A 12,146-nucleotide genomic window follows, 5' to 3' on the forward strand; every position below is an offset into this window, starting at 1 on the left:
AAGAAGAAAAGAACGTACTTTAAGTGGGCTTCGACCCCGGACCCCAGACGTCTGGGGTGGGCCGCACATGAGCAAACCAACTAGTTCCCTGGCGTCTCCTTCCCCTTCCCCTTCCCGCCTCTAATTCTCTTTCGCTTCCTCTCCGTTGCTCCGGGGGCACGTGGTCCCTCCCGGCTCTGCCCCCGCCGCGCCCCTCCCCTCCGGGGCCAGGCCCCGGCCCCTTCCTCCCAGCGTCGCCCGCTTTCCCTTTCCGTTCGCTCTTCCGCCCCCGCTCTCCATCGTTCTTTCTGATTGGTTGAACGCACCGGAGTCTGGTTGGCCAATCGGCGAGCTGGGCTGGCGGCGATGGGCGTGGCCGCGGCGCCGGGGCCCTCAGATCGAGGCTTCCTCCCCCTCGCAGCCGGCAGCACATTCCGCCGCCGTTGCCGCCGCTCGGCCCGGCAGTTGTCTTAGCGGGAGCTGCGGTCGCGCTGGGGTTAGGGCGGGGGGGGGGGGGAAACGGGCGGGGAGAGGAGGAGAAGGCCGCGGCGGAGGCAGGTGAGAGGAGGAAGGAAGCGACGCCGCGGCGGGCACAGCAGCTCAGGCGGCGGCCCGGTTCCTGGGAGTGTCGGTGCGGCGTGGTGGTTGGGGCGGATCCCGCGGGGCCCGGGCGGGGGAAGGAGTCACCGGCCCGGCCATGGCGGACAACGAGAAACTGGACAACCAACGGCTCAAGAATTTCAAGAACAAAGGCCGCGACTTGGAGGTAAACTCGGGGGCGCCGGAGGGGTGGGGGCCGTGGGCCTCGGGTCGATCTACGCCGGGACTCGGAGTGTGGGGAGTAGGGGCGGGAGCCGCCGCCGGGCCGCGGGGGAATGGCGCTGGGGGCTGGCCCGTCCGTGACGCCTGTGCTAACGCGCCGGGAAGTTTGTGTCGGGCCTGGTCCGCCTCCGCCGGGGAGCGAGGTGCCGGGGTACCGCCGGCGCGGCCTAGGCCTGCCCCGAGGAGCCGGCCCGGCTCGGGTGCGAGGGGTTGGGCCGCGCGGCGGGGAGGCCGGGCGCGGCGAGTGCGGAGGAGGCGTGTGTGTGCCGCGATGCCAGGGCCGGGCTGCGGCCCCCATCCCGGTAGCGGCGGAGATTCCGGCTCTCGCTCCCCCACCGATGTCGGGCGCCGCGGGCAGGAGTGCGGTGGGAGGTGGAGGGGGGGACTAGCGTGTGGCGACCGAGTGAGTCTCGGAACTTCCTCAGTGAGGCCTGAGTCGTCTCCACTTAAAGGCATTTTCTTTGGTCTTCCCGACTCCCGCTTTACCCCTGCCTCCCCCCAGTATTCCAAACTACAGGAGTCAACTTCTCCGTTGAAAAAAAACACCCCCGGCGTGAGAGGCCATCCTGGTGATGCTAACAGTGCCTTCCAGCGGCCTGTGTTTTACTATGGATATAGCTGATTCAAGATGTGGCTCACGGTGTGTCCTCTTCCAGGCAAAGGATACCCCTTATTTCAGCTTGTTCACAAATCTCTTTACCCCCTCCTGAGAGACCACCAGCTGCGTTCTTGCATATAGAGTCCAAAGGGTTATACAAAGCTGTCATCCTCTAGTCTGCAGTATCCTTTCCCTCCACCTGCCGGTGGTGGTGGTAGCGGGGGATGGGGTGGACCGTGGAGTGGCACCATCACGTTTTATTATTTGAAAAGGGTGAAAAGCAACCTTCATTATCTTAAGTAACAGCTGCCCCTGAGGTTCTTAGGCTACAGGTTTAGACGTCTAGGTAAATAGGGGTTTTTGTTTGTTTCTGTTTTCCATTCTGCGTCTGAATCAGAAGGTTAGCTTTTAAGAGAAAGTGGTCAAGTAGTATTTTTTATGTTGTTTCTTTGTACCTTTTTATACTGAGATCTTCAAATTCCCATCATCTGTTTCTGAACTTTGAGCATTTGCTTGCCTGAGATAGTAACTGTCTTTTGGACTTTCCACAAAGCCATTTACTTTCCAAGGCAGTTAGTGCTGTCTTAGTGGGTTTCCTAGTTTGAGGGACTATCTCCTAGTTGAAGTGAAATTTCAGCATCTTTATTGAGATAATTCATATGTTATAGAAATTGCCATTTAAATGTAGAACTTACGACTTTTATTAAGTTTACCAAGTTGTGTAATGATGTGATTAAACATTTTTTGACCAGTATTAATATTTAAAATGAGGGAAAAAATCACAAATTACAAAAGCTAAAAACATAAATACCACAAAGCTACAAACATCCAGAGAAATAGCAGTTAAATGCTAGACAATCCTTCCGATCCTTTTTCCCTCTACATTTCTGGCTGCGCTTTTTTTTTTTTTTTTTTAAACATCTTCGCTGAGATGTAATTCAGATACCATACAGTTAACCCATTTGAAGTGGCTTTTGGTGTTTTCACATAGTTGTGCAGCCATCAACACAGTCAGTCTTAGGACATTTTCATCACCCCCAAAAGAAACCCAAACTCACTAGCAGTCACTCTTTGTCTTTTTAGATATGCCTATTCTGGATATTTCATATAAATGGAGTTATACAATATGTGATCTTTTGTGACTTGCTTCTTTTAGGTAGCATAATGTTTTCAAGGTTCATACACTCTGTAACTAGAATGTATTAGTGCTTCATTCCTTTTTATAGCTGAATATTCCAGTGTGTGGATACACTACATTTTGTTTATTCATTCATCATTTGATAGACTTTTGCATTGTTTCCACTTTTTAACTATTACGCATAATGCTGCTCTGAACATTCATCTACACATTTTTGTGTAGACCTGTGTTTTCATTTCTCTTTGCTTATACACCTAGGTGTGGAATTAGTGGGTCATATGGTAACTTTATTTATTTATTAAACATCTTTATTGGAGTATAATTGCTTTACAATGTTGTGTTGGTTTCTGCTGTATAACAAAGTGAATCAGCTATATTTATACATATATCCCCATATCCCCTCCCTCTTGCATCTCCCTCCCACCCTCCCTATCCCACCCCTCTAGGTCGTCACAAAACACATGGTAACTTTATGTGGAGTTGCCATACTATTTTCAGGTGATCCTTATTTTTTGAATTGATGTTTCCCCTTACTGTGTATCTCTTATTATTTTAGTCAAAATAAGATTGTGTTGATTCTATATTAGAACAATATTATGATATGTGACTTTTTAAAAAATAATTATAAATACACATTAGGTAAAATTTTTTTGAGAAGTTCATTGTGCCTTATGGGCATCCTTGTGACTTTGATAACCCTGTGTGTGCATTAGGAATGTGAATATTTTCACATTTCCACATAAGGAAATGGAATATGACTTTAAGGGAAAGTCATAACTCTCTCCTCACTTGTGATTTATTCTGTCACATATGCCTGCAATGAGAGAGAAACATCTTTTATTATCCTTAGAGAACACTAGAAGGCCTATTTTGTGTATCTATTCATACATATATGCCTGTGTCCCTCAAAATACTAATTATGCCCATTTCCTCCTCCCTCAAAATATGGTTTCTGTATTGTGCTACAACAAATTCTAAGAAAATACTGCTTTTTGGTTGATATTACAGTGACATGTTTCATTGGAAGGTCTTTGAAAAGAAGTATGGACCAGTGCTGTCCAGTGAAATTTTATTTAATCTGGTATATCCAAAATACCATTTCAACATGTAATCAGTGTAAAAAAATTTAATGAGATGTTTCATGTTCTTCTTTTCATACTAGTCTTCAAAATCTGGTCTGTCTTTTACACTTACAGTGTATCTCAATTTGGGCTAGCTACATTTCAGGTTCTTAATAGCTGCATATGGCTAGTGGCTACCTTATTGGATAGCACGGATATAGAGGATAGCATGAGATAATTATAACATTTCTTGGTTTGATCTAACATTGTTTGATTCCAAATTATGATGAGTACAGAGTCTTAAGAGTTTAGTTTAATCTAATCTCTTAACTGTGTGTGACTTTGGGAGAATCAGTTAGTCTTAGGGTTCTTTTATCTGTAAAACTAGAGGTCCTTGACATCTGCTTCATGAGTGTTGTGAAGATTAATAGGTTAATGTTAGGAAGATGCCTGGCAATTTTCTGAGCATTTATCACCTTCAGCTTTTCTTAGGGGGAGGAAGGAGATTTAATAGGATTCAGTGGAACTGATTCTCTAACTCCCTTATTTGCAGTTGGCTTTTTGTTTTTTCTCTTTGTGCATATATAAGTTATGTTGAACTTAAAATTAATGGGAACATTTTTAATGTAGAGAGATGTAATTGCTCATTGAAGGGCAGTTTGGGCACAGGGAATTAGTGACCCTTGTAAAGTCAGAATTTCTAAGTGTTGGAATTGAAACTGATTCCATAGCCTTCAGTTTGATAGTTATTCCTGTGTTACATTCTACCATTCTGGCTCCTCCAAAATATGGTCGTGCTAACTTCTTGAAAGATAAAAGCATTAAAGAAGTTATATGTCAGTATCCATTTAAAATAACTTGTAGGAACTGTCAGATGACATTCAGGGTGTGGTTCCTTTTGTGCAGTGTGGTAGAGGATCATCATTATTAGTTTGAGATAGTAACCATAGCTGGGTATGCACAGTGCAACACAGGAAATGGGTAGTGACCAAATTTCAAATTAAAAAAATGTGTCAGAATAAAGCAAATTAATCTCATCTAGCTTATGTTTTAAAAGTAGAGGGGGAATTCTCTCATAGACTTAATAATAAACCTGCATAATTTTTATAGAAGTTCTGAGGTTATCCAGGATTGAATAGAGCATAAGTTATGTTAGAAAAATAATTAGATCTTATAAAAACACTACTTTAAGAAAAACACCCTAAAAAATAAAAGAATACTAAAATGCTACATAATTGGAAACTTGTCATTGTCCACAGAGCATCAAATATGAACTTCAGGAAAAAATAGTTGCTTGGTTGGCAAGAGTTTAATAAATTGATCAGCTGTTTTATTGTTTAGAAATGGCCTTGGTGATTTGTTAAACTGTACAGAGTGAAAGGCATTGTTAAGCTATTAAGTCTTGTTAACTTTTAGAGACTGACCTCTCTCATCACAAATCTTGGAACATATTTAATATACTTAAAATAACCACTGTCTAATTTTTCATATAATAGTCCAAGCATGTGACAATATGAAATATCTGATAGAAATGTAGTTGGGAATTCAATAATTGTTTTTGTGCTTCCTTTCAGCTTTCCTAGTTTATGAGGCAACCCATTTCAGAATTGCTTCATTGATAATTTTCTTAGAGATATCAAGATGTCATTTTTCATAGAGACTAGTATGTCACATGTGCATGTAACAAGATTGGGAAGAGTTGTAGCAGTGATTTAGCTTTAAAAGAATGAAACAACTTTAGGAAAAATGTGTAGGTAATTTTTAAACATTGATCTCTTATATCTGATAGTGGTTGTGGGTCCTTAAGATATTTTTAAATGTTTACTGGAGCAGCATTCATCTACTTGAGGCCTATAATGGTGAAATGAGAGCTTGTCAAATCTAACCTTGAACAATGATTGTGGTACTCACTGGTTTAGTTTTGGAACAGAGCAGAAGTCTGATTAAAGGGAACTAACTTCTTGAGCATCTACTGTATTTGCTTTTAATTGTATTCTCATTTCTCTCAGTCATGTAAGTAGGAAGTATTATTATGTAAAGAAAAAAATTTTAGAGTTAAGTGACATAATAGCATAACATTCAAGGGAATGGTCTTAACTCAGGAATGTCAAAGTGAAGTCAATACTATTTGTACTGTACTATATTACCTCCCTTTAACTTCTCTCAGCCTCAATACAGATCTCAAAGTTGATTAAAAGGCTGTATGTGAAAGCACCTAGCGTAGTACATGGGGTATAATAGGCATTCAGTAAGTGTTGTTTCCTTTTTTTTTTTTTTAAACCAGAGATCTTTTTGGAAATTGTGTTTTATTTGTGGACTTTAAACTAGAGAACACAATCTACTTACTGTGCTTTCCATTTAGGTTTAATAAGACAGGGATGAGGGAGACTCCTTTCTTCCACAGATAAAATGAACACAATCTTTATATTGGCACCTACTAAATAAGGATAATATATATGTGCTTGTTATGGTCTTAGTTCAGAAATTTTCAGAGCTTTGGGGCTCAAGACCCATTTATACGGTTAAAAATAAGGACCCTCAAAAAGCTTTATTTGGGGGACTTCCCTGGTGGCACAGTGGTTAAGAGTCCGCCTGCCAATGCAGGGGACACAGGTTCGAGCCATGGTCCGGGAAGATCCCACATGCCGCGGAGCAACGAAGCCCGTGCACCACAGCTACTGAGCCTGTGCTCTAGAGCCTGCGAGCCACAACTACTGAGCCTGTGTGCCACAACTAATGAAGCCTGCGTGCCTAGAGCCCGTGGTCCGCAACAAGAGAAGCCACCGCAGTGAGAAGCCCATGCACCACAACGAAGGGTAGCCCCTGCTGGCTGCAACTAGAGAAAGCCCACGTGCAGCAACGAAGACGCAATGCAGCCAAAAATAAATAAATAAATGTATTAAAAAATTTTTTTTAAAAAAAGCTTTATTTGGGAGTTTCTATTAATATCAATTTTTACCATTTTAGAAACTAAAAGTAAGAATTTTAAAAAATATTAACTCAAAAATAACACTAATAAAGCTGTTTTTTTAAAAAAATTATTTTTTTATTTATTTATTTTTGGCTGCTTTGGGTCTTCGTTGCTGTGCACGCGTGGCGAGTAGGGGCTACTCTTTGTTGTGGTGCGCGGGCTTCTCATTGCGGTGGCTTCTCGTTGCGGAGCATGGGCTCTAGGCACACAGGCTACAGTAGTTGTGGCACACGGGCTCAGTAGTTGTGGCTCGCGAGCTCTAGAGCGCAGACTCAGTAGTTGTGGTGCACGGGCTTAATTGTAGCACGGCATGTGGGATCTTCCCGGATCAGGGCTCGAACTCATGTCCCCTGCCTTGGCAGGTGATTCTTAACCACTGCGTTACCAGGAAGGTCCCAAAGCTGTTTTATATAAACATAAATTTCTTACCGAAGATAACTTATTTTTCAAAACCCAAAAAATTTGGTGAGAAGAGTGGCCATGTTTAACATTTTTTTGAGTCTCTTTAATGTTTGGCTCAAGTAAAGATAGCTGAATTCTCATATCTGTTTCTTTTTTTTTTTTTTTTAGATTTATTTCATTTATTTATTTTTTGGCTGCGTTGGGTCTTCTGTTGCTGTGTGCAAGCTTTCTCTAGTTCCCGCGAGCGGGGGCTACTCTTCGTTGTAGTGCGAGGGCTTCTCATTGTGGTGGCTTCTCCTGTTGCGGAGCACAGGCTCCAGGCACACAGGCTTCAGTAGTTGTGGCACACGGGCTTCAGTAGTTGTGGCACACGGGCTTTGTTGCTATGCAGCATGTGGAATCTTCCTGGACCAGGGCTCGAACCTGTGTCCCCTGCATTGGCAGGCGGATTCTTAACCACTGTGCCACCAGGGAAGCCCCCTCATATCTATTTCTGAATTCAATCTTTTGGTATGTTCTTTTGGTTGAAGTATATGAGGAACATCCAATTTCACACAGTAGGCAGTTGGAAAAGGGAGGAATGTTTAATAGCCTTTTCAGATAATTAAGGAAATTATTCTTTGATATACAATATCATACCATATATACCAAAACTCTAGAAATAACACTTTCTTAAAAGTTAGTTGCATTGTGGAATCTGAAGCCATATTAGTAAACTTTTCTTACTTTGTTACATTAAAATTCATTGGTCTGTCTTGCACTTGGACATGGCTGATTTTGTAACATCATGTATTGGTCATTTGGAAAATATTAGTTCACTGAGTTGTGTAGATCTTCCGAATGCTGACACATTTATTTTACAATGAAAATTCACAATTATTAGCATTGTCACGTAGCTCATCAGAAAAATCTTAAATATTGGTAATCTGTCAAGCTCACAGTGGTAGATACAAGTTTTCCAAAATTCTTATCTTCACTTGAAAGCTCAAATTTTGTCATTAGCAAGAAATACTTTAAGTTGTTTTCCTTGAAGCCATAAGTTCACTTTGCTCATTTTTGTGAAAACATCTGCCAGACACTTTCTGAATAGCCATAATTTGTCTCTCAGTTGTTCTTTCAAGTAAAAGTGATGTTTCATGAAAAAAGTGGCTAGTTCAATTAGCAACTTAAACAGTCCCACAAATACTTTTTCCTGAAACAGTCATCCTGCTGCAGAAGGGGGTATGCTGTAGAAGTGGTTTATGTGTAATCCCCATTTCATCACAAAATTTTAGAAAGAAAAGGCCTTTTTTTTTTTTTTTTTTGGTGGTACGTGGGCCTCTCACTGCTGTGGCCTCTCCCATTGTGGAGCACAGGCTCTGGACGTGCAGGCTCAGCGGCCATGGCTCACGGGCCCAGCCACTCCGCAGCACGTGGGATCTTCCCGGACCCGGGGCACGAACCCATGTCCCCTGCATCGGCAGGTGGACTCTCAACCACTGCGCCACCAGGGAAGCCCAAAAGGCCGGTTTTTAATAAAAGTAATTTTTTTACTGTTTCATCAAGGACATTATTCTTTTTTTTTTTAACATTTTTTTCTCTTTTTAAAAAATTTATTTTATTTATTTATTTTTGGCTGCGTTGGGTCTTTGTTGCTGTGCACGGGCTTTCTCTAGTTGTGGTGAGCGGCAGCTACTTTTCGTTGCGGTGCATGGGATTCTCATTGCAGTGACTTCTCTTGTTGTGGAGCACAGGCTCTAGGTGCACGAGCATCAGTAGTTGTGGCACGCGGGCTCTAGAGCACAGGCTCAATAGTTGTGGCGCACGGGCTTAGTTGCTTCACGGGATGTGGGATCTTCCCGGACCAGGGCTTGAACCCGTGTCCCCTGCATTGGCAGGAGGATTCTTAACCACTACACCACCAGGGAAGCCCCTCATCAAGGACATTCTTCAGTGAACAGTCTTTTTTCTTTTTAACTGAAACACAATGACTATTATTACAGCTTGGTGACATTGCCTTAATTCATGGTAAAGCACCAGCGGCTTTACCCATTGCAGTGCAGTACAGTGCAAATGTTAACATAATAAAAAAAAATTAGTAGTAGTAATTTAAGAAAATAGTTTTGACCTTGTGGACCCTCTGAAAAGGTCTCAGTGTCCCCACAGGGGCCCACTGACCACACTTTGAGAATCACTGTCTGTGTTATTATTGTTGCTTCTGTTATAGGTGATTGTCACTTTTAATTAATAAAAGACTATTGAAGGACTTTACAGTATCACAGTTAAATAACATGGACTATGGAGTCACACCTGGATTTGAACCCTAGTTCCTCTGTTTAATAGTTATGGAAGTTAACTTAATCTCTTTAAACTACTTAAATGCTTAATAGTGCATGGCATATAGTGCAGGTAGAGTGAATGGTGGCTGTTTTTATTTCTACCAACTTGCTTCATCATACATTACATCCAAATAACCCCGTGTTCCCTATCAGATTAACATTTTGTTTGCAGTTCCTTTTGTACCACTGTGCACCGTAATTCACATCACATCACATGAATTGGAGAAGGCTTCTTTTTCCCTTCATTAGCACTCAAGTGAAAGCCTACTTCCTCCTGCATGCTTAACCAAATTGTCATAAAATTACTAGTTTCTGACTTCATTTCTCTAATCCTGTGTTGTAAGTAGGTTAGTAAATACTTTATGAAGATTTTGTAACTGTTGTCCCGTAAGACTGTAAATTTAACCAGAAAATAGCTCTGATTCACATTATTTGGTACACGTAATGAAAAATGGTTTAAGGCCATAGACATTTACTGGTACTACAAGATTAGCTTGATTATTTACAACGCTAAACTGTTTTCTGTTACTGTTTATTTACTGTTAGGACAAAATTTGATTAGCTATCACTTTTACCCTAAATTTAATTTACATTGAACTTAATGTAAATTACATTTTCAATAATGGTGTATTTTGGCAAACCTGAAATTTCTTTAAATTTGTATTAACAAAAGTCAGAATCCTAAGATAATGTGGTGTTTCATAATTTGGTGATAGACATATTTTTAATATTAGAAAGCAAATTATGTTCTGTCTCAGTTTCTAGTTCTTTAAATGAAAGCTTTAGTTGCCCAGTATCTACTCGTAATACTTGTTTCAGTTTTTACAGCATGTATGGTTCCTTAAAGTAAGTGTTACGTGAATTTAGTTACAGTAGTTGTATTCTGAAGGCCCTACAGCTAGTCTCTACGTGGTTGTATTAAATGATCCTAACCTTTTTGCCACCCATCCTGCCTATTCCCCTGTTCCTCTTTAGCCACTTTCAGCTGTTGCAGGTCCAGAAAAGAAAAAAGCAAAATAAAGTCTTAAGATTTTTGAATAATTGTTACATTACTCTTGGTTCTTTAGTAATTATGAAACCCAATATTTTCTGTCTTTGTTTAGAATAGTGGCTTTAAATACCATAAACTTTTTCCATAATGTTGATATTAAAAGTTAGGTCTGATAGCTTTAGGCTGAAAGAGCTGATTTTTTAATATTATACAGTTTTGTTTTGGGGAACAGAAACCCAGCTAAAATTAGTTAAAGCAAAGTGGGGGAATCTGGCTCTCATAACCCAGTAAGTTTAAAGACATAGCTCACATTATAAGAGTTCTAATGAAAGTCTGGGGAGGACTCTGATTGATCAAGATTTGATTGCATACTTACGCCTGCATTAATCACTGTGGGCAGACAAACGTGGTTCTGTGATTGGCCAGCACAAAGTCATGTGCCATAGGCCAGCTGTGTGTGTGTGGGGGGTTGCTTTTGTTGGGGGAGGGTGTTGGTACCTCCACTTAAAACACAGGTTTCTCAAAAGAATGAGGGGTCTGTCTGTTAGAGTAAGAAGAATGGAAGAAAAAGCCTATTGAAGACAAAATTATAAAGCACTACCATCCAATACAGATGTAGAATGGTTTATTTTGCCTTTGACTCTTATGTAGAGGTGTTCACAGGTATAGCTACAGAATTGAGTTGTTGATCAACTGTCTTCTCAAACGTCTTATATCAGAGTTTTCACACTTTTTTCTCTTAATGTCTTGAATAAGTTTTCCCAATTCCCTTTTGTTCTCCAGCTTTAAAATGGTATTATCTTTAAATTATGACAAAGCTTATTTAGGACCAATAAACAAATAAAATGTATGATCCAACAGCATTAGTCATTAAGCTGAAAACCATAATGAGATACCACTTAACACCTACTAGCATAGCTGTAAGCAAAAAGATAGACAATAACAGGTGTTGATGAGGATGTGGAGAAAGTGGAACCCTCATATATGGCTGATGAGAATGTAAAATGGTGCAGCCACTTTGGAATGCAGTTTGGCAGTTCCTTAAAAAGTTAAAGGGTTAACATGTGACCCAGCAGTTCCACTCCTAGGTATAAAACCCAAAAGAATTGAAAACAAGTGTCTGCACAAAAACTTGTACATGAATGTTCATAGTAGCATTATCTAAAATAGGCAAAACATGGAAACAACTCAAATGTCCATCAACTGATGAATTGATAAACAAAACCTGGATATGCATACAGTGGAATATTATTCTACCATAAAAAGGAATGAAGCACTGCTACTACATGGATGAACCTTGAAAAAATGCTAAGAAGCCAGTCACAAAAGTTCACATATTCTGTAATTACATTTATACGAAATGTCCAGGATAGGCAAATCCAAAGAGACAAAGTTGATTAGTGGTTGCCAAGGCCTTGGGACAAGGGGCACATGGGGACTGGCTGCTAATAGGTATAGGGCTTTTTGTGGTGAAGAATATGATCTGGAATTGGATGGTGGTGATTGATGTGCAACTTTGTGAATATACTAAAAATGACAGAATTTTACACTTTAAATGAGTGAATTGTATAGTATGTGAATTATATCTCACTAAAGTTGTAGCTTAATTAAGAGAAATAAGTAGGGCTTGTGGCAACTTTCTACTACCTAAGGGTCACAGGTGAACTCTTGGCAGCTCTTTTTCACTCACTTTTCATCTATCCTTCCCTGTATTGAATTCATTTGTTCAGTGAGTAATTACTCAGTTTCTGTGTCTGAGGTTCTGTTGTAAGCAGTGAGGCTAGAGCAATGAATAACACAGGCTAAATTCCTATTCTCATCGTTTTACATTCTAGAAGGTCAAGATTTCTCAGATCCCTGCTGTAA

At 40.8% G+C, this 12,146-nt stretch overlaps 1 protein-coding gene across 2 annotated transcripts in view; it reads left to right on the top strand.

Annotated features, from left to right (window-relative positions):
- The first annotated feature begins 523 nt into the window (after nt 1-523).
- Nucleotides 524-12,146, top strand: part of KPNA4 (karyopherin subunit alpha 4) — a 55,389-nt gene continuing 43,766 nt past the window's right edge. The window contains exon 1 of one of the 2 annotated variants that reach the window (XR_016393097.1): nt 524-745. Coding sequence is in view for 1 of the 2 variants with exons in the window: in XM_022573325.3 (XP_022429033.1) it covers nt 677-745 (69 nt within the window). In the remaining variant the exon portion in view is untranslated. The remainder of the gene's footprint in view (nt 746-12,146) is intronic. The other variant, XM_022573325.3, reaches the window with a different exon arrangement.

The sequence above is a fragment of the Delphinapterus leucas genome, chromosome 4 (assembly GCF_059928025.1).
Source record: "Delphinapterus leucas isolate spDelLeu-1000000601 "Yukka" chromosome 4, BTC_Dleu_Yukka2, whole genome shotgun sequence".
Classification (NCBI taxonomy): domain Eukaryota; kingdom Metazoa; phylum Chordata; class Mammalia; order Artiodactyla; family Monodontidae; genus Delphinapterus; species Delphinapterus leucas.